At 51.2% G+C, this 21,979-nt stretch overlaps 2 protein-coding genes across 2 annotated transcripts; one reads left to right on the top strand and one right to left on the bottom strand.

Annotated features, from left to right (window-relative positions):
- The first annotated feature begins 1,319 nt into the window (after nt 1-1,319).
- On the top strand, nt 1,320-5,081 carry DLX5 (distal-less homeobox 5). Its single transcript, XM_068973384.1, has 3 exons — nt 1,320-1,674; nt 3,600-3,784; nt 4,752-5,081. Exons 1-3 carry the CDS (start codon nt 1,320-1,322, stop codon nt 5,079-5,081), a joined length of 870 nt encoding a protein of 289 aa, XP_068829485.1.
- Nucleotides 5,082-15,803: 10,722 nt separating this feature from the next.
- Nucleotides 15,804-19,739, bottom strand: DLX6 (distal-less homeobox 6). Its single transcript, XM_068973415.1, has 3 exons — nt 19,322-19,739; nt 17,878-18,071; nt 15,804-16,055 (listed from the first exon to the last, which is right to left on the bottom strand). Exons 1-3 carry the CDS (start codon nt 19,737-19,739, stop codon nt 15,804-15,806), a joined length of 864 nt encoding a protein of 287 aa, XP_068829516.1.
- Between the last annotated feature and the right edge of the window lie 2,240 nt (nt 19,740-21,979).

Below are 21,979 nucleotides of genomic sequence, written 5' to 3'. Positions count from 1 at the left end.
TGTTAAATTTCTAATCTCCCAGCTAGATCACTGCTAGAGCAAGAACGACATGTCATGAAAAGCAAACTCTGCATCCCAAACACCAAGGGTCTGATTCCTGAGCCTTTTCTCTCTTTGCAAGGAACCCAGACCTGGGGAAGGAAAAAGCAGGCCCTTGGTTCTACCTCCGTGGAGCTGGGAGAAGGGAAATCCATGAGCTTCACCCAACTTCCCTAAAGAGCTTTTATCTCTACTTTCCAGTGTTCCAGGGGTTCCCATTAAGTCCCTGAGGACAGGTCATAAGTAGACCGTTCACTTTTGCAGGAGTCTTTGGCCACTGAACATAGAATTATAGATCCTCTATTCAAATAGCATCCAAATAGACTAGAATATTAGACAAAATGTGGGGCTGCCTGCACCTTTTGAGGACCAGCACTTTGGGAGTCATTAAAGTATTTGTGCTTAAGGCAGTGATTTTTAAAGTCACTGTGGGCACCGGGGGCTGCAGGAACTCTTCCTGCCATTTATTGTGCATCTTGAGCACCCTTGTCTCACCCTCTCAGAAATGAAACTCATCTCCGGCAAACCAAGTGCTTGCTCCAGATTTGTCTGTCTTTCCCCAAATCGCAAACTTTCAACACATGTAAATTACAACTTAGCTCCCAGTACCCCACTAAAAATACTGTTCTCATCAGTTTCTTTTTGCCTTTGTCCCACATCCCCACTCTTCAGTGTTCAATTCCACATTCGCCCCTGGTGCAGCTGAGAAGCAAGGAGAGACAGTGGTCGACCTCATCCCAAAACATGTGCACTTTCTGAGGCTGCTCACTGGAACACATTGTCTCCAGACAGTACGGAGTTGGGTGCTGGGGCTTCTGCGTCGTCTCTAGAATTCACTGGAAACAGATTGCCTGAGACACCCCTCCTTCCCCCAACAAGCAACAACTCTGTCTCTCTCTCTCTCTCTCTCTGTCTTCCCCCCACCCCTTCATTTTTTTCCTCCCTCTTTTTTTTTTTTTTTTAAGCAGTGCTTTGTTGTGCTAAAACTAGTTGGACGAGTTAGGGTGTTGCTCCTGCTCAGGAGGCCCTGGCCAATGGAACCCGATCCACCCCGCTGTGCGTAAGCGCGCAATTAAGGATTTAACCAAGGCTGTGCTGCGCTTCAGCCAGCAGTCAGCCTGCCCGAGACAGAGCCTCCGCGACTCCCAGCCTCCTCCTCGCCGCCGCCGCCGCCGCCTCTCCTCCACCTCCTCTTCCTCCTCCTCCCTCGCTCCTACAGCCATGTCAGCTTAGACCAGAGCAGCCCCACAGCCAATTCGGGCCGCCGCCGCCAGCGAGCGATGACAGGAGTGTTTGACAGAAGGGTCCCCAGCATCCGATCCGGCGACTTCCAAGCCCCGTTCCAGACGGCCGCAGCTATGCACCACCCGTCTCAGGAATCGCCAACTCTGCCCGAGTCGTCGGCTACCGATTCCGACTACTACAGCGCCCCGGGGGGAGCCCCGCACGGCTACTGCTCTCCTACCTCGGCTTCCTACGGCAAGGCGCTCAACCCGTACCAGTACCAGTACCACGGCGTGAACGGCTCCGCCGGCAGCTACCCCGCCAAAGCTTACGCCGACTACAGCTACGCCAGCCCCTACCACCAGTACGGCGGCGCCTACAACCGCGTTCCGAGCGCCACCAGCCAGCCAGGTACCGGGAGTGGGGGTGGGAGTCAGGCTTCGGGGGGAGGCAGATGCGGTAGGACATGGGGAGCACCCGGCGGAAGGGAGTGGGGGCCGAGTTTACAAACGAGAGAGATTCCCGGGCCAGCGTTTCAGAGGTTCTTAGCAGAAGCAGCCTGAGGGGGTTGTTCGGACCAGCGTCTCTTCTCTTCGGTCCCTTCAGGCGACCGCTCAGTCGCTGGATTCTCAGCTTGCCCGGTCAGGAAGCCAGCTAAGCTGGAAAAGGGGGTAGGGGAGGCTATTTGTTGGATTTGGGAGCGGGGGCGGTGGGGGGGGGGGTGGTAGGCGAGCTCGATCGGTGGGAGTCGGGATGCATGGCTGCCTCAAAGACTCCGTGGGGAACAGTCTGGGAGCAGCTGCGAGCCAGCGTGGTATGGGTGCCCGGAGCACACGGGGCAGGGTGGGGGCCCGCGAGCCCTAGCCCGCCAGAGGAAGAGCGCGCCGAGAGCCCTGCGGTTTATCCAAGGCATTTCCAAAAACAAAAAGCCATTTAAAGGTGGAGGAGGTTTGCTGAAGGGTCACGTTATTGGAGCAATATTTTTTTTTCTCCATTGGGTGCCTAAAATTTGTTTCTCCTTCCCATCTTCTTTTTCAAGGCGTCTCCTTTTTCCTCTGCCTTGAAACTTAGTTGGAGAGTTTGAGGGTTAGTGAATTTGGGCCGTAAGAGCGGTATGAGGTCTCCTTGGAGAGGTTTTGCTGGTCAGGTTTGATCTCTTCCCACCAGCACATTAATAATCCTGCTAATATTAGCATCCCCTGCTCTGGCAGAATGGAGACCACAGTCCTCATCCTCCACCCTTCTCCCAGGAGCTCGGCGCGCGCGCACACACACACACACACGCACACGCACACCCCAAGGAGAGGGTCTCCGCCCCTTTCAGAGATGGGCACTTTTGATAAGAAGGTACTTTTGTGAAAGGGGACTTGTGGCCCCAGGGCACGTTTGGAAAACACGCGTTCGGAGAGTCTCCGCTCCCGCCACCGCCCCCCCCGCCCCCCGCGCCCCGCCAAGTCTACACTACCAAGTCTGCTAAATTCGTCCTGATCTGCCGCCCCTTTCCTACGAAAACACCCCACCGCAGATTCTTTTTCAAATTGTAACTCCTGATAAACGTTAAAAGATTGCCAGTGTGGTGGGTGGGTGGGTGGGGGCGGGGGGAGGAGAAGTGGGGTGTCTTCGTTCTTTCAGTGGCTCTGTGCTTCGTGCACACATGAAAGATTTTTTTTTTTCCTTTTGGCCAAGAACTTATTAAGTCTATTTGTAAAAGAAACCAGACACATCTGTGCCCTCGCAGATCTGCAGGGAGATTATGGGGGCTGCATAATCGACCCTCTGTCTGCGGCAGCTCGGACCGCTTGCCTCTGAATTGAAGGAGCAGTTTGCTTGTGGGTCTTTGAACTTTGGAGACCTCGGTTAGCGTCTTCCCTGCCCAAGCGTCTGGCCTCTGTGGGCGCCCGAACAGACGCTGACATAAGGGGGACCACAGTCCGGGCTTCCTCGCTTGAATCCCCGGGAGAGACGGGCCCAAAACTCACCCTAGAGCCGTCGGTGAACACAGAGTGGGATTGAAAACGAATCCGGGGGAAGCAAGAACCGCTGCAAGGGCTAAATCCCGGACGCCAAGAAGGGAGTTTTGCTGTGCCAGACGCTCTGCAAAAACCCAGGAGAACCTGAATAAACAGAGAAGGAAATTAATGAGGCTACCTGGCCTTTTACATGATGAGGGGTCGGGGGGAGGCGGGGAGGGTGCTGTCCCGTGAAGTAAAGGTGGTGATATGGGGAAAAGAGAGTGAAGGCTGCGTGGTAAGAATTTCAAGGACTGTATTCGCAAGTTCTGCAAAAGGGCCATTGTCTGCCAACGAGTTCTAACCGGGTCTGTTTTGATTATTTAGAGAAAGAAGTGGCCGAGCCCGAGGTGAGGATGGTGAACGGCAAACCAAAGAAAGTTCGTAAACCCAGGACTATTTATTCCAGCTTTCAGCTGGCCGCGTTACAGAGAAGGTTTCAGAAGACTCAGTACCTCGCCCTGCCCGAACGCGCCGAGCTGGCCGCCTCGCTGGGACTGACGCAAACACAGGTAAATCCGGCCGCGGCCTGGGCCAGAGCCCCGGTGGGCTGCAAGCCTGGCCGGACCGCGCGGTTCGGTCCCGGCGGGCTGGAGCCGACTCATCAGGGCCCGCGAGAAACTCGCAGACAGACACTGACCCCGCGCCCTCCCCTCTAGGCCGGGTGGCGTCGCCGTGAGTGGTGGAGACGGCAGCGAGACGTCGTTCATCCCCAGAAGCAGCCCCCCGCTCTTCGAGTCTACGGGGGCTGAGGGGCCAGTTCCCTAGATTGGGAACAAGGGGAGGGTTGTCTCGAGGACACCCTCGCAGCTTTAAGAAACTGTCTAGGGCTCCGCACAGTGCAGAGCAGCGGGGGTAAGCAGGGCCCGGCCCCCGCGCGGGGGTCTCAGGCCGCGCGCTGGCGGCCGGAAGCTGCGGGTGACGCCCTGCGCCTGCGGCGGGCCCGAGGTGGGGGGCGCTGTGGCTCGGGAAAGTCTGCCCTGGATGGTCCCCTTCACTCCCACCGCAACCCCACGGGGGCCGACGGAAGAATAAAGAATGTCCTCGAAGCCGAGCAGGAGTGGGAGGAAAAGGAGGCGGTCGGGCAGCGGGGAGACCACTCCTTGGTCCTCCTCCCACCTCGCGCGGACGCGCCCCTGGCGCACGGCGCTCAAGCGGTTGTTTCGGAGACGTTCGTGGCGCCGCGTTGCGTGCTTCCCGCGCTGGGTTACACGTGCGCTCTCGCCGGCGTGGACACTCGCGCCCCCTCCCCCAAAGACTGAAGCCTGGGGTCCTGCGCCAGCGGCGGCCCCTCTGGGGGCCCATGATCCAGACTGACCTTGGGTCCAGCCCCTTCACCATAGGCCGCCAGCTGCGGGGGGACGCCAGTGTCCGGCCTCCTGGGGGCCGAATTAAGCCTCTGGTCGCCGCCCTGGGGGAGGCGCGCGGGCAAGCACCTGAGCGTCCCGGTAACGTGTGCCTTTGTTCCCCCCCACCCAGGTGAAAATCTGGTTTCAGAACAAAAGATCCAAGATCAAGAAGATCATGAAAAACGGGGAGATGCCCCCGGAGCATAGCCCCAGCTCCAGCGACCCTATGGCGTGTAACTCGCCGCAGTCTCCAGCGGTGTGGGAGCCCCAGGGCTCGTCCCGCTCGCTCAGCCACCACCCTCATGCCCACCCTCCGACCTCCAACCAGTCCCCCGCGTCCAGCTACCTGGAGAACTCAGCTTCCTGGTACCCGAGCGCAGCCAGCTCAATCAATTCCCACCTGCCGCCGCCCGGCTCCTTACAGCACCCGCTGGCGCTGGCCTCCGGGACACTCTATTAGACCGGCCGCTTTCTCTTGCTCTCTTTTTTGGGACTACTGTGTTTTTTGCTGTTTTAGAAAATCAACCTTTTTAAAAACAAAAAAAAAAAGGAATTCATATGGGAAAGTTTGGAAAAACGGAAACAAAAAAAATTCATGTGTAAAGCTTTCTTTTTTTTGCATGTAAGTTATTGCATTTCAAAGGACCCCGTCCCCCCTTTTTTTACAGACGAACATTTTTGCGCAACTGTGGACACTATCAATGGTGCCTTGAAATCTATGACCTCAACTTTTCAAAAGACTTTTTTCAATGTTATTTTAACCATGTAAATAAGTGTAGATAGAAGAATTAAGCTGTATATTCTGGATAAATAAAATTATTTCGACCATGAAAGCAAAATGTTTCTAAAAGATACTCCATTTGCCCCCCTTACAATGGGCTAGTGACATTTTGTGCAGGCTATTAAAGGAAGACAAACTGTAGAGATGCAAAAAAGGAAAACAGAAAATGGGGGTGCATGCATACAGAACCGTAGATGTGTGTGTGTTGGGTGCTGTACTTTATATGTCTATTTACATATGTGGCCTGTTTAGAGTACTGCCATGTAATATATATTTAGGTGATTTTTTGCCTAACCACAAAAACATTTAGATAATTTTAAGTTTAACCCCAAATTGTTTCAGGTAGAAAGTAATGCTGAAATCTAAATACAGCCCTCCCTCTCTGTGTGTGAGTAAGAAAGAAGCAGAAATCCCTCAATAACCACTCTGAATTCTAAGCTCAAAGCAATTATGGTGGAGCCTACCCCCCCCCCCACCTCCATCAGCCTCAGTGTATTGCCAGAGCAATTAGACAAATTACACTCCCTTCAAAGGGAGCTTCCAGAGATGAGAAAATGAAAAAAAGAAAAAGAAAATTCCCCTCCTATTACATTTTTTTAAAAAATCTGAAATCTTTGCAGTGTGGCAAATGGTAGTAGTGCCTTAGACTCCCTAATGGATGATTATAAATTTATCCGAGTTCTTTCACAAGAGGAAAGGATCACAGGACTTGAAAACAATGATGTACCTAAATCAGTAGGCCAAGCAGGGCATGTGGGGGGTGGGGGGAAGGTGGTGATGGGGGGGGGGGTTGGGGGGGTTCTTTCGGCCAGGAAAGGGAATTGTGAGGTGGAGGAAAGGAAGGAAAGCATTGTGGCCCCACGTTGATTTCACGTCGCGTGAGATAATACTCCAAACATAAGTTTATTTCCTTCAACCTCTTTACCACTCTGGTTTTTTCAGGAAGGAGCTCCCCTGCTTTGCTTTTACATAAAACAGTGGCAAAGCAGGGTCCAATCGTGGGACGTTGAATCTGTTTGCAGGGATTTCTCTTTTGTGAAGCCTTCTCCAGGGCGGAGAGGATGGACTTGCAGCAACCCTGGCCTCTGTCCCGTCCTTCTCCCCGCACCCCTGCACATGGATGTCAGCAGTATGACCACAGAGAGCTACGGCTCGGGTCTAGAGTTTCGCTCTCAGGCCAGAACTCTAGGTGTCCTTCTGACTGTCCCTTAGTCCGCCTGATTCTGTTTCCTTGGGACACCAAGGGAAATCATTTGTTGGAAATTACAAGATGCATGAGTTATATTTTACAGCTAGGAAGTCAGCAGTAATAAATTTGACAAAAGAGTCTTCTTGGGGGTGGGGAGTAGAGAGATTAGAACGTAAAAAATTACATCCTGTCATCTGAGGATTTCTGAGGTTTTTCCAGGGCTGGGAGACTAGACCTGAAAAGGCACGCTGTGTGCCCTGAGGGGAATTTGCCTGTGTGTTCTTTCGCCTCTTTTCTCTCTTTCCTCTGCTCGTCTCCTTCCTTCTCTTCCTCTTGCCTTTACCTGCCAGTTTGGAAAGGCCTAGAGGAGGGTTCGAAGGTTTGCGTGTCTTGTAGGGACACCCTGCCTGGCTCCCAGGCGGCTCGTGGACCGTGGCCAGGGCTGTGGACCACCCCCTCCTCGCCCACCCCCAAAGCGGTTCCCTTTTCGAAGTTGCCTCCGCCTTTGATACCCTCCAGCTAGTCTTTCTCGAAAGAAGGTCCGGGTGGTGACGCGCCTGGGGGAAAGCCGTGCGGAGCCCACTTTGTTTTCTGCCCTGGCAGAGAATAGGAGGATGAGGGGGAAAGGTGGAGGGCTCCGTTTCCTGCTTTTCATTCTTGGCTTGTAAGTCTTTCCGGAGTTTCCATTACACCGAAAGCCAGCGTTTTATATCTGGCGGATCCGGCTGGGAGAAATCCCGCGCCCGCGGTTGCCGAGTACCGACTTCCCCCAGCGCGGGCGCCCCTCGAAGCCCCAGGGTGCGTGCTCGGGAAGGTTGGAGGGGGCGGACCCGCTGGTGGCCTGAGGGGGGGGGGGGCAAGAATGTGCCTGGGGCACACTCTTTACTTTTCTACACGTGGAGAGGGCAGATATTTTTCCAGGCGTCCCCATCATCTCCCCTTCTCCTTCCCTGGCTTTGAAAAGGGGATTCCTACACTACCACCCCACCTCGTCCGTCGTGGTCAAGCAGAGGCAAGTGCGAGTTCGGACTTTTCCCGGAAAGAAAAGGAAAGCTCTTCTTTCCTGACCACTCCCCCACCCCCAGCCCTGACACTGCTTGTCGTTAAGGACATCGGAGCCTCGTTGCGATGCGGGCGGGCGGAGCGCTGCGCGGACAGACTTGGTTTCAGGATTCCTTCCCTTGTGCTAACCTCACTTCTTCCACTCGCAATGGCCTCTTCTCTCGCGCGGTTTTTTTTTTTTTTTAAACTTGGTCTAGGAGTCGTGGACAAAAATATTCTGGCAAACCAGTCTGCAGCGGGTTTTCCCTGGCACCGCGGGGATTCTCCCTGGGGAATTTAACTCCCTGCAGTCCCGCGCCCAAGGATATAAAAATAACAGATCCTCAGCAAAGACTAAAAATATCCGTGTGATGTTCGCCTTCCTCCCACCCTCCCTTCTTCCCTCCATTGTTTATTCCTATATATAATGTAAACGCGTACCACTCCCCGCTGGCATGGTCCCCAAATGCCCGACCCCTCTCTCCTGACCTCTGCCTGCCCCTTCCGATCTCCACTTGCCTAGCTGTCAGTGTACTGCTCCCGAGATGTCAAGCTCACCCCCAGATTGCATTTTCTTTCCCGTGGGCTTCTTCACCGCGCCCCTGTACTCCCAAGCCCCTGTCTCCATCTGCAGACCTCCTCACAAAGCCCAGGAGGCCGAGGGCATGCTGCTGGCACGCCTGTATGACTCTTTGGTGCCCTGTCCTCCTCCCGGGCCCTCCTGTAAAAGGTGAGATAAATTGGCCTTTGTGTGAGGCTCGTGTTGGGCTAGGCGGATTTCTGCCCCTTTCCCCCCCTTTTTCCTGGCGGCCACCTCCTTGTGGAACAGGGGGCGGCCGGGGGAGCTGAGAGAAGCCGCATTCCTGTGGGTGCCAGGCGGCTCCAGTGCTGAGCCGCAGGGCCTGAGACACACACACACACAGGAACCCGCAGACCTCGTTGCCCTTGATCTCGGTCTCTCGCTTTCGCTCCCGGTGGGGCACCCACCCGAGAGCCCGTCCACCCACACTCGGATCCACCCAGGTCTCGGCCTCGGGCAGGAGCGTGTTGACCTGCACACCAACACACGCACACACCCCCTTCCGACGACACACAGGCCAGGCCAGACCAGGCCAGGCTCTCCCCGCCCATGCCAATCCTCTCTCTCCCGCCCCTTATCCCACAATCCCAGACGCGCCGGCTGGCCTCCTTTGGCTTCTTTGATCCCACCGGACGCCCCACGGCTCGCGGCATCCTGGCCGCGCCGTCCTGGGAGTCGCCCACAGCGCGCCAAGGCCAGGCGGCGCTCGCCTCCTCGCAGCGCGCCCTGCAGTTTCCTCTGGCCTTGACACCATTCGGTCTCCGGAGCTCTCCAGCCCGAAGCGCGAGGGACGTCTCCTGGAACACTACCCCTTACCCCTCTCCTGCCCCCTCCCCAGAGCTTCTTTTATTCGAAGAGAGGGACCTTTAGGGCTACCCAACCACCACCCCCTCCCCGCCCCATCCCGCAACCCCCGGGATGGCGCGCCTCCCCCTGGCCACTGGGATCTCTCCAACCCGGAGCGCTCCAGCCCTCCCCTGAGGCACGCCCTGAGGGCAGACGCCCTCCGGCACCTCTGGGAAGCGCGCCACGCCGGCGGATCCGCCTGCGGTCACCCCTCTCCTCCGCCCAGAAGCACCCCCTCCCACAGCAGCTGGGCGGAGGCTTCAGCCTCCGGGGAGGTTGGGGAGGGGGCGCTGCGGCTTGCTCCCGCCCTCCGCGCTCTCCCAGGTTGCCTGCGAGTGTTGCACACTGTACGTGGTTTTTTCAGAGTCACAGCGAACTCTGGGCCTCGAAAACAGCCCCAATAGCGGTAGCACATGTGGGATTGGCTAAATATTTTTCTACGCAGTCCGGTCTCCCACCCCCCGCCCCATCCGTTTTCTTTTGCATCTGACAAGCTTTAGGTTCCCCGGTGGTACAGGGCAGAAAGTACACGTAGTGTCGACTGCGGAGGGGCGGGGGAGACTTCCCTTTCAATCATCCAGTGTTGTCGGCTGTAATGTAATAACCTGTTTTATAGGTCGAGCTCTAACCATAAAGATAGGAACCGAGGGAATTTACATGAGTCTCTCTTTAAAAGAGAAGAGAGTCCTGATTTGCAGCAATTAAGTGTCTTTGCTGTTTTGTTCGCTGGGACTTCGTATTTACTTCTGCTTTACGGGGACCCGAAGGAGTCTCTGCCAAAAGCGCACGTATTATTGAGTCTGTTCCACATCCTAAACCAAGATTTATATAAAATAGTGAAATACCACACATTACGACCTTTCGCCACAGGAAGGGGAAAAAAGTGGCTTCATAACATCATTCTACACACACACACACACACACGCACACACACCCTCTAAGTTTCAGCAAGGATTCTCTGTCAAACCACCACGCACAGTCTAGTGTGTATATGTATATGTGTATATATATATATATATTTTTTTTAAGAAGTAGGTGAAGGTGAAAGGCGGTAAACAGTCCAAGCTATGGTTTAAAGTTGTTTTGTTTTTTTTTTTTCCTTGCAAAGGCGAGAAAACCCTGGAAGCTCTTTGTCATTCAAGGATTATTTCTGCCGTTTGCTATTTGCAAGGTGGGAGAAGAGGGCGGGGCAAGAGGCAGGATATGGACTCAACTTTCATCTGTAAGCAGGGGTCACTAAACAGGGGACATTTCATTATTGCCCTTAAATTCACAGGAGCTAAGGAAGTCTGCTTGCCACCCTGCAGGGTGGGCCTGGCTGGGTAGCTCCAGGGTTCGCTAGGTGGTGGGAGGAGAATCATCACACACTGTCCTAGAGGCTGGAAAAGATGCCTAGGAAATTCTCAGTTCTCATGGTGGGAAAAATGAGCTGCTGGGAGTATACCAGATTTAGGTCTCCCTGACCAGGACGTCCCCACCAGGAACCAGAAATTTCAGCTGGGGCAGGGTTTACCTTCCAGAAGGCAGCAGCTGGAACCCAGAGTCTGCTCTCACTGTGGAACCAGCACAGCGCTCCAGTGTCTCTCCAGACTCTCTTGCTATAATTCTCTAACTCCCTCTCTCCTCTGTCCCTCCAGTTTAAGGAGACTGACCTTGCTCTTTAACAACCATATCTGGCGGCAGGGCCAGTTCTTTATCAAAAACACCCAGACTTTCTGGAATACAAAAAGAAGTACATTAGTGACTGGCAGCAAAAGCAGCAGCTGGACTGCTTGACATGAGAAGGGGTGGGTTAATTAATAAAAGTTAATGATAGGATTAAAGCCTATAGCCAGCCAAGGTGAGCAGAGAAGAGGGCTTCCCATCCGGCTTTATTTAATTAGCAGCAATTAATACATTTTCTGCTAATATCCTTTAGGACTCTCAATGACTTGTTCTCAGTGAAAGAGAATGGAGATGAAGCTCAGGAACACTTACAAACACCCAGGGCATTTTGCTCTGATGACAGGAGAGATTGAAAATTCATTTAAGAAAATGTTAATAAACAAGTGACAGGCACTTTCTGAGGCTGCCTTGGTGGAAACAATGATGAAACTGACAAATGTTCTTTGCTTGGGGGAGGGGCACTTTTAAAAAAAAAAAAAGGGAAGATAATGCTTTAGGAGAGAGAAGTGGGGGAAAGACAGGTTTTAAAAAAAAGAAAGAAAAAAAATTATTTCAGACACCAGGCAGCAGCAGATGTAGAAGCCCTTGCAAACACATCAGCCCTCCACATATTGAAGATTTGGACACGTAATGCTTCAGACCACTGATTTGCTATTTTCTTAATTCCCGCTCTTCTTTTTCCATATGAATCAAACAGTCTTTTGTCCTTCAGGGTTTGATTTGATCGCTACTGTTCACATTTCACTTTTGTATTTTCCTCTTCCTATACCATTACTCATTGAGTGCCCTGTGAAATTACAATCGTACATTTTCAACTCAGCAACCCATTTGCAGTACAAAAATAGGGTCTAAATAATGGCTGAATTAGCCCTACTGGACAGTTTCAGATGTAACACTCTGTAATAATTATATTGCAGGCTGGATTAGGATGCTATTATCATAATCTGGACGTTTACAATTATCTGTAATTTGCAAAGATGCGCCAGGTCTTGATTACAGCAGTTTTTTTTTTTTTTTTTTGTATCACGCTAACCATCACTAAACAGTGACAGTAATAACAGCTAATTTTGCTGGCAATATAAGAGGTGCTGGGGTGTGCAAACAATTTCACACCTGGATGTGCTCACTCAACCAAGAATATAGAGAAAGAGCTTCTGCCCTGAGACTCAGAAAAATATTCTCCTCTGCTTCTGTTCAGTATAGATTTCTAGACCCTGATCATTGCTTAAGAGAGATTCACTGGGGGTAAGTTTTTATTTCTTGCATACTACAAGACACAGCTCATATTTCTATTCTCACACAAAGCTGTATGTATTGCTGTTGTGATTTGTTATGGACTGCAACTTTGCTCTAGAGATGGTTTTCATTTCTGACCTTTTATTCCACTTTAACAGTAAGAGGATTGTGGTTCTGGTGAGTGACAATGATTTGGGTGAGAATGGGATCCTTAAGAAGTCGATCTGTCTTTTTTGCTTTCTGTGCTGTTGATGGTTGGTGCAGCTTGTGACTGGACACTGGGACGTGCACCAGGTTTCTGTAAGGTATGAAGGGAAGTCTGCTGGAGATTCCAGGCTAAAATATACTTTGAAACATTGTTACTCAAAACTAGTCCAAGACAAACCCATGGAGGTCTTAAACATGGTGATGGTTTTAAGTTTGGGGGCGTTGAGTCTGCAAATAGAGCTCGCTGGGGACAAATGCCCCTTTAGCATCACAGATATGCGGACATTAGCAACGGCAGGTGTAGTGTGAATCTTTCCGACTTTCTAGTCCCTTTGACGCCTTCCTATATTGGGGAGAAAGTTTCCGGAATATCTGGCCTCCAAAACCACTGCTTTACAGTGTCTTTGCCTCAAGCTGGGGGCGGGGGAAGGCGTGGGATGCTGACCGTAGAGCTGTGACCTGAGAGGCCCCAGTGCCGAGACCTGGGGATTGGAGGCCCGACTGGCTGAGATGCAGAGTCGAGCTGTGGAGCCAGGGAACCCATTTGATTTAGGGACATGCCAAGGAAGACTCTCGCAGACGCGGTGCAGTTCTATCAATAGATGATGCTCTTTCCTGACCCTGTAGATGCTGGAAGCAGCTAGAGAGTTTATGGGTAGGAGCCTGAGAAATTTTTGTTTCCCTCACCTCAGCACAGAAACGGAAAGGCCTTTCTCCGGAGGAACGTTTGTGCTAAATTATGTCAAAAAATAAATGAGATGCTTACTGGCACCGAGAAGAAATTTCTCCCCTTCACTCTCACTCTTCCCAACCATTATTCCTTTTTTTTTTTAACTTGAAAAATATTGTCAGAACGAGGCTCTAGAACTCGAACTCTGGGAAGTTCGAACGTGGGGAGGCGTAGTAGGCGCTGAGACTTCACCCATGCCCCTCCTACCAATCCCTCTCTGGGGAATCAGTTTACTATGGGGTCAATACCTTCTAAAGAGCGAGAATTATTAACCCTTGCTGTTCAGAGGACCCAGAGGAAGCCCATTTCCAATGCCAGTTCCTGGGAGGATCCCTTGATAGAACTTCCTGTTTAATTAAACTTGTATTAAGAGATAGATCCACACTGGAGCATCATGGTAAAATCTCCAATGTGTTAAAATGCATTTTCTGGGTTTCAGAATTCCATGCACTCTCAGTGGTTTGGCATGTGTCTGGTGATTTTTTTTTTTAAAGAAAAATCAGTGTTGGTTTCGATGTATGGTAGCTTTCTCTCTAACGTAATTTGAATAATTCAGCAAAGCCCCACTACCAGCTGTACTTCTGCAGCCTCTTCCATTCTTTTCAGCATTATAATTTTGGTTAATTTTCAATTTTAGGTCCTACGTCTCTGCAATTTGTGTATGAATAACAGAATAATTTCCCTCTTTTGTTTCGCCTTTCCTGTTCCTGAATCTAAATAAAGATGGCTTTTTAGTATTAAAAGTGGAAGAAAATTACAGGTAATTATCTTTGACGGTAAAAACGCTGTAATCAGCGGGCTACATGAAAAATTACTCTAATTATGGCTGCATTTAAGAGAATGGAAAAAAACCTTCTTGTGGATAAAAACCTTAAATTGTCCCCAATGTCTGCTTCAAATTGGATGGCACTGCAGCTGGAGGCTTTGTTCAGAATTGATCCTGGGGAGCTACGAACCCAAAGTTTCACAGTAGGAAGGGGGAAAAAAGAAAAGAAAACATTTTTCCTAATGTAACAATACGAATGCTAGAAAATGACAAGACTGATCGGTTTTAAACCATTCTGAAGACTGACTGAGCGTGGAAGTTGCTCAACAAAAAAAGGAACGGGTATATTGGTAAGTAGTCTTTGCTTTGTGTCTAATTATAGTGACTGTCCTTTTGCACGACTGTATGTCGCTGTCATTATATGGAGCACTCTGAGTATCTCTATTGACTTCTGATAAATGGCTCAGTGGTTTCAAGGTTCATAATTTGAAGGATGCCCAGGTCTGTAGCCATTAATTCTCGCAGTATGGGGCTTCCTGCTTGCATGACGAAAGGACTTTTCATTTTCATTATTTCTGTGCTTTCTACAAGATCAGAAGGAAGGATGTATTTCATCTAGGATTGTGTGTTTTCCTATCTAGTTAGCTTGCAAAGGGTTGTAAAAGTGAGATAGTCATAATTGTGCATTTAGTTTCTGTTTTTTCCCCTCTGATTCTTTCCTTCTTTTTTGTTTGTTTGTTTAAAAAAAAAAACACAAAAAGCTGCTTCCAAACAAAGACAAATACAGCTGTATTATTTTGGCTGAGGAAAGGGAAAGGAGAATACTCAGTTTCAGCACTGGAAACTACTGGCTGTCTAGAGGTTAACCTGGGGTTAGATCATTCTAATGATTCTTAAAAATAGATAAATGTGTAGAAATTACAATAAAATAGAATATATAAAGGAAGTTGAGAAAACATCTATGGTTAATGTTAAAAGTACTTAAGACAAAGGTTAGTGCTGCAAACTGGTATCTTTGCAGGCACTTGATGTTTATATATAGGGTTTCCCATATTAGGAAATAGGAATTCTTTTAAGAGTGATAGAAAATATACTGGGGGGAGGGAGAAGGGGGTGGTAAGACAGAGACACACAAAGAGAAATATACAGGACACTCAGCGTTTTGTGGCTTTTACTCCATATATGAAAGAAGACAAAAACATACAAAGTATATGTACAACTAAAATTCAACAATATATACAGAAATGTTTCTTGATATAAATGTCCCTATTAGCTTAGTGAATGCCACCAGATTCACCTAGTAAAGATATCAAAGCAATAGCATGGTGATTTTGGTTGTTTCCTCTGTCTTTCCTGATTCCAGTTCAGGGTTTGGGGGTAGGGGTGGAGGGAAAGTGGTTTTGCTTTGTTTAAATCATCATTCTTGTTCATTGCATTTTGATAAAACATGCAGCATTCCTTTCGTGGCAATGTTCTAATCTTACAGCCGATTTTTCCTTTTTTTTTTAGAGAAGGGCTGTTAGGGTTTCCTTTCCTTTTCTGTTCTGTTCTTTCTTTCTTTCTTTTTTTGTCAGTCTGGGATTGTAAATAAAAATGCAGGAGTCCAAACTGCTTCTTTTTCATCATGTAATGTCTTAAGCTCATTAAACAAGTAAAAACGCTGCCATGTTTGCACAGATTCTTCTGGTGGGGGAAAATGTCTGCTTTAAAAAGTCGTTTTGATGGATACTCCCAAAGAGTAAGAGGCTCAGAGCCTGGATCCCAAGGGGTGAGGGAAAATATCCTTACAGTGAGAGGCTTCAGGAGCACTGGCTTAGAAACCAGTCTCTCTGTTTCTCCTTCTCTCTCTCTAAGATTCAAAATCAATTACTGAGGCTGCTCAAGGGAAAAGGCAGATAGAGAAAGGAATTTTAAAAAAGAAAAGTGGGAAGGAGGGAGGCAAAAAAAGAAAAAGGAAGAGTGTGAGAGAGAGACGGAGGGGATGGGAGAGGAGAGAGAAAAGAACAAGCGCCCAGTCTGGCCACACATGAGAGTTCTCCCGAGCCTGCTCCTTCGGCTCGGTTTGGCAGATGCAAGCAGGTCCCGGATCCTCCTTGCCTTGTTCAGACGTCTCCCTAGGGTATCTTTTGCCCTTGGATAACTCACATCATCTGTGGTCTCTGCATCGTGTCCTGGTGTGGAGAGGAGTACCAATGCGAGTAGCCGGGCATGTAGCTGTTGGGGGGCATACTGACGCCCTTGGCCGAGGCGGAAACGTCCCACACCGGAGGCAGCGCCGGCGAGCGCGGCGACAGGGCCGCGGAGCCCGGGAGAGGGTCGCTCTCGTGCGGGTTACTGCCCTGCTTCAGCAGTTTCTTAAATTTAGAGCGTTTGTTCTGAAACCATATCTTCACCTAGAAAGAAACGCAGCAGCGATCATTAGGCCCGAAAAACATCGAACCGGTGCCTATAGTGAAAAAAAAAAAAAAAGACAACCCGCAAACGCGAAGCCCTCAAGACCCCGCCTTCCTCCCTTTCTAGTCGCTCCCCTCTCCCCGCCACTTCACCCCACCCCACCCTACGCCCCGCCGTTTACTTGGTATCTTGTCCGGATACCTAAAGGCATTGTAACTCCTCAGTTAGATGAAAGCCTAGGTTTGAAACAACAGCATAAGTAAGAATAAAACTAGAATAAAGGCCAAGGAGATAGCCAGGTTCCAACTTGGAGGATTTTTACACGGTGAATTTTTCAGATTAAAGCTAACTGGATGCACGTCCTCTAATAGTCTGGATGTGCCCTGAGCAAACGACTAAGAACAGATTCAAACCCAAACGCGTTGAGTATACATACATAGGCATACACTGCATAAGCCACCCACTGTACATGGAGCACCTTTCTTCTGACATAATCCTGCAGCGATGAGGGACTGTGCCTCATTCATTCCCTACTTGGTAGGTTGTTTAGTCAAATCGTGGTCATGATTGCTGGGGCAGGCACGAAAAGTCACAGGGCTCCTGAATATTAAATGCGAACCAGGAGCCTAGGATGGGAGTGTATCCAAGCTAACATCCCAGATCTACTTTATGTGAAGAAGGGCCTTCTATGGTACAGCTTCTTTTACCTTTAAAATTACTTAGCCTTAGGAATCTGCTTTTCCAAAAGGAGTACAAGTTACTGAATAGCAGGAATCCCTTCATCTCAAGCCCCAAATATTTCCAGTGGCAACATGGCGAGAGAAAGCAGGCTGAGTTGAGAAGAAAGAGCTTAAGGAGCATCTGTGCTGAGACGGTCATTCTCAGTCTCAGCATACAATCAGTCCCCAATCCAGGGTCTCAGAAACCTGACATCCCCTTGCTGAAGAGCATCCATTTCAGATGAGGCCTACTACCCCATGCAGCCAAGTTAATCGACAGGGACAAAAACCTCAGGTGTCTGCAGCCTGGCTCTATGACAAGGGTCCTAATATACCTATCTAAAACCTCTTCCTGTGAAGTCTAAAATGCCCCTCAAATTAGTAAGACCGGAGAACTTCAGCAACTGTACTTAACTGAGGCTTCACCTGCTATAATTTGGGTACATTCCTCTTTGATCTCCAGCTCTGCCATTATGCCCAAATTCTGTGATCCAGATTCCTTAGCCTGCACCAGCCAGTCAACCAGGATGATTTAACCAACTGAACTGAGGACAATTTTCAGAAAGACTCACCTGACCCATCCTAGGATGAACAGTTTTCACCTTGGTCACTTTACCAAACCCTATTGGAACCTGTGCATGTCTGGCTAACCCATCCTTTGCACTTCATAATTCTTTCAATGTCAATGAGTTGAAATCCTCATTAAGTCCCAGGGCCCACAAAAAGATCCTTAAGAAACATGGCTCTTATACTGCCCTCCTGGTCTGAATATCTTTTTCTCTTTCTCCTACTTGTTTGCCCTCTTTTGTGTTGCTCTACTGGAATAGGACTTGATTAAATAACAAGTTTGATCACCAAAGGACACTAGGCTGGGGTGGGGTCGCTGAGGGTTGTGGGGGAGGATGTGCAAGTCCAATCCAGTATTCAATACCAGGTCATTTATTCCAAACTGTGTTGTCCCAGAAAAGTGCATAACTGGAGCAAAGGCATTTGTCATTAAGCTCCTTCCATCTTTGGTTGACTAGGCCAAGAATTCCTCCTGATGAGCTCCCTGCCCGATCTGCAAGTGAGGGTCAGCATTTCAGGGCTTCTCTGGAATTACCTGTGTTTGTGTCAGTCCTAAGGAAGCTGCCAGTTCAGCTCTCTCGGGAAGGGCCAGGTACTGAGTCTGCTGAAAGCGATGGTTTAAAGCCTGGAGCTGCAGGCTGGAGTAAATGGTCCGAGGCTTCCGAATCTTTTTCCCTTTGCCATTGAACCTGATTTCCCCGTTTTCAATCACTGTGGTTTTTTGTTGATCTGCAAGCAAAGGATACAGAGGAGTGATCACCCGTGAGGCTACTGCTGCAGTCTCCCCGAGCTTGGCCTGGCCTGTGCCGAGACTCATCAAAGCCATGAACAGTTTCCTCGAAGCGTCCCCAAGCCATCCTGACCTCTCTGGGTTCCCAGTGCCCGGGTAATCCCGGCGGCTGCAAAAGCTACTTTCAGACGCTGACTCTGGCTCTAATAATGTGCGGTGGTTGGGTGAAGGGAGCGCCCTGGGCCGAGGGGCAAACAGCCTAGCTCCGCCGCAGCGGAGGCGGCGCCGGCCGCTCTCCGGGGTGCGCGGCGCCGCGGGGCGGCTGCTCTCTGCGCCGAGGAGCAGGGCCCCCTCCGTCTGGCTTTACAGTGCCTTCAGGTGTGCTTGAGCCACCCTAGTGATTTTGCGGCCAGTTGGCTTGATGTCACTAGCTCGAAGCCGGGTGCATCAAGATACCTCGGTGTGTTAGAAAATGAGTCTGCCGAGAGGGACCAAAACCCAAACAAAACACTACCAGAGGCTCAGATCAGCACCGGAGCGGGTTGAGCCTCACGCGGCAACTTTGTCCCCCACGAGTGCTGAGCCCTGGGCTTCACTTCCACGAACAAAGGAGTAGCCAGCAGCTATCAAAAACCCAAGGGAGGGGGCCCCGTAAGGGGTGTGGGTGGGAGACATCTCAAAGTCCGCGGGAGAGAGCCCAATTGTCACCAGCTTAACCAGAGCCGGAGGCCATGCCAGCTTCCCCCCGGGTCACCGAAGCGCACCGAGCGCCCCACGCAAAGTAGGCCACCGGCTGCCCAGATTAGGTGGGAGAGCAAAACACGCTCCCCAATTCTAGCCCAGAAATGTCCCCAGTCCTGCCAAACGTGGGTCAAAACCCGGAGGGGAGGAGAGAGGCAAAAGGGCGCACAGACCCTTCGGGCTGGAGAGCGCAGTGCGGGCCAGTTGGTCGAGCGAAGCCTGCGCCGAGTCGGAGGCGCGGCCCGAGCGACGCGCCGGAGACGAGGGAACGAGGCGGGTCGAGCCGCAGGGAAGCCTAGGGTCCGGGGCGGCGCGAAGGGGCCCGGCCCGGCGAGGCCGGCAGGCAGGCGCCAGGCAAGCGGGCGCGCACCAGGCCTGGCCGGGGGCGCGCCGGGCCGCCTGGGGGAGGGGGCCGGCGGAGGCCCGGGCATTGAGGAAGTGAGCGGGGCGGGCGGGGTGGGGGGCAGCCGGGAGGCGGGAGAAGCGAGCTGCCCCAGCGGCCTCTCACCTGTGTCGTCCCCTCGCGTCTGGGCGGCCGCGCTGCTGTTGTGGTAGGACTGGAGGTAAGGGCTGTGCTGCGAGTGGCTCATGTAGGGGTAGGCGGCGAGCGAGCGGTGGTTGTAGGAGTTGCCGCCGCCCGACGCGTAGGGCGAGCCGTGGTGGTGGTGCTGGTGGTGGTGGTGGTGCGAGCCGGCCGCCGCCGCCGCCGCCGCCGCCGAGTGCAGGCAGTGCAGAGGGTAGTGCGCGCCTGCCATGGCCGGGGAGCTCTGCTGAGAGTGCGGCGGCGGCGGCGGCGGCGGCGGCTGCTGTTGCTGCTGCTGCTGCTGCTGCTGTTGCTGCTGCTGCTGTTGCCCGAACTCCATGAAGGCGGATTTGGACGAGTCCTGGCCTTCCAAGCCGTCAGCCATCGTAGTCATGGTCATCATCAAAACTTTGGGGGCTGGAGAAAGCCTTCTCCCGGGTTTCCTCCACCCTCCCCCACTTGGCTCGCGCCGCTCTCCCCTCTGCAGCCACCTTAGCTCTTAGGATCCTTGCAAAAAAAAAAAAAATTTAAAAATTTAAAAAAAAATTTAAAAAGAGAGGGGGCGGAGGTGGTTCTCCCTCTCCCTCGCTCGTCTCTAATATATATATTTTTAATATAAAGAGATATAGTGAGCGGGGCCTTGTTAACTCAAAGGGAGGAGGAAGGGGGAGGGATGGGAGAGGAGAGGGGGGAGGGGGGACTCTGCTCTCCCCCCCTTCTTTTCCCCCCTTGGATTTTTTGGGGGCTGGTGCAGTTTAAGGCAGAGATTTTAAGGTGGATTCTGCGAAAGTTGCGCGTCTGCTTTCAGACTTGATGCAGACGCCACGAGTCGAATGGTTTGTCTCCAAAGGGCAGCGCCTCCCCATTGGTCAGTCGCCCCCTGACGTCACAGGCGCACGGCTTCCACTGGTGTGTGCGCCGCTCGCCGAGTTCTTCGCCTACCTTCGGCAACTCCAATCCCTGCCCCGAGCTGCAGCCGGGGGCCGCGCGGCTCCGTGCACGGGGCCTCCGAGGAGGGAGTTGCCTCGGAGGAGGGAGTTGCCTCCGCCCGGCCGGTCGCCGACGCCTCCCGCCGCAGCTTGCACCCCCAAACCCGGAGCCTCAGTTCTCAATACCGCAGCCTTGGAACTGCCTGGCAGAGGGCTGCTCTCTCGCAGTCCCTTCGCACCCTAGCAGGCTGCCTGTGTTTCGAAGCAGTGCCCTCTGCATTTAAAGCAGGGGTCCCTCCCTTGACCTACCCACCCCCGCCCCCAGTCCCCCTGCAGTCCCGCGGGAGCGCCCTGTCACCGTGGATTTTTCTAGACGTACTTTATTGAAACCACAAAGGAAAGAAAAACCCCACACCTGGTACCGACCCCATGGGTGGGGTGGGGTGAGGGGGTAAAGAGAAGAAAAATTAAACCCTGTTCTGGCGAGGTTCTTGCTGTTTCAGGCTGTACTTCCTATATAGTGAACAAACAAGGGGGAGAAATCTTTTTTTTTCCCCTCAGAACGCCAGCAGCTTCTTCTGAAAGCACATCGTTGGAGGACTGACAGTAATGCATTTTTTCCTATTGAAAACAGAAGCTACTGTAATGCTTTCAAATATATGCAAATGATACATGCGGTTAGTGGTTTGGCAAATCTTGATTACAATATAAACTACCCAAGTAAAAGTGCCTTCGTCCTAAATTTGTCTCTCGATTACAATTCCAATTGATTTTATTTTATTGTCAACATTGTTAATGATAAAAATAGAGTCGTTTTACAGTTATTTTTACTTTCTGGAAGGAGGCAATTAGAGTTCTAATCAGGAATACACAAAAATCTCCCATGATTAACTGCAGTACTTTGTTCAAATTGCTGCTATAAAATTCAGAACAATTTGCCTGTAATGATTATGGACTGGGTTTATTTTGGGAGGTGGAATAAAAGTGGATATAGCATAAATTATCCTCTAATTATACACCAGTGTCGCCTCAATTATCCTCTTATCAAAATGGTTGTCTAACTGCCGCATTTAGTTTCAATTCTCTCCTTTTTTTCTATAAAAAGAACTTCATACCTTGTTATTATTAATCCATTTATTATTTGCAAGGGGATTTATATCCGCACATCCAGGTGGTAGAACCACTTCTCTTTCAAAGATGGACTGGGGAAAGACATTAAGTTGGGAGCAGCCCAGAGCTGCGGATCTAGCCTCTCTCCCTCTAGTCTCCAGACTGAACAGAGTCCGAAGAGCCCCAGCATGCCGTTCAGGCCCGGCCACCAGGTAGGAGAGCTGGACTGGGGATCGGGCGCCGAGGAGGGCAGCCTGGGTGTTGCCTGGGTCAGGGTCCTGGGACCTCGGGGAGACGCCGGGAGTCGGCACTGCCAGTGGACCGGGACTGGGTGGGCAAGGGATGCAGACCCCTATGGGCTCGGCGCCAACTTTTAGTCTGCGAATAGATCCAAGCCCCAAGCCGTTGGCCACACCAAGAAACATACCATCTAACAACTCCGGGCCAGCGTGTCTAGAGGTTGCGGGGGCATTGTAGGTCTGCCTTTGGGAAAACTACGAGAGCCTTCTTCTTTGCACCCTTCCCGCTTGAACTCCGTAGGAATGGTGACCCAAGGGTCCTGAGAAATGAAGAATTTCGAGGTGCCATTCGTCCGGTAACTTCA

This window comes from Capricornis sumatraensis, chromosome 5 (assembly GCF_032405125.1).
Source record: "Capricornis sumatraensis isolate serow.1 chromosome 5, serow.2, whole genome shotgun sequence".
Lineage (NCBI taxonomy): Eukaryota > Metazoa > Chordata > Mammalia > Artiodactyla > Bovidae > Capricornis > Capricornis sumatraensis.
The sequence above is the reverse complement of the archived record's forward strand: the minus strand, read 5'-3'. Positions and strand labels throughout refer to the sequence as shown.

What these genes read in the sequence shown, in the direction of transcription:
- DLX5 (XM_068973384.1), top strand. Translation starts at nt 1,320, where the DNA reads ATGACAGGAGTGTTTGACAGAAGGGTCCCCAGCATCCGATCCGGCGAC. An exon ending in GAGCGCCACCAGCCAGCCAG is followed by an intron (nt 1,675 to 3,599) that starts GTACCGGGAGTG and finishes TTGATTATTTAG; the next exon opens with AGAAAGAAGTGGCCGAGCCC. An exon ending in TGGGACTGACGCAAACACAG is followed by an intron (nt 3,785 to 4,751) that starts GTAAATCCGGCC and finishes CCCCCCACCCAG; the next exon opens with GTGAAAATCTGGTTTCAGAA.
- DLX6 (XM_068973415.1), bottom strand. Translation starts at nt 19,739, where the DNA reads ATGATGACCATGACTACGATGGCTGACGGCTTGGAAGGCCAGGACTCG. An exon ending in GACGCGAGGGGACGACACAG is followed by an intron (nt 18,072 to 19,321) that starts GTGAGAGGCCGC and finishes CTTTGCTTGCAG; the next exon opens with ATCAACAAAAAACCACAGTG. An exon ending in TAGGACTGACACAAACACAG is followed by an intron (nt 16,056 to 17,877) that starts GTAATTCCAGAG and finishes GTTTCTTTCTAG; the next exon opens with GTGAAGATATGGTTTCAGAA.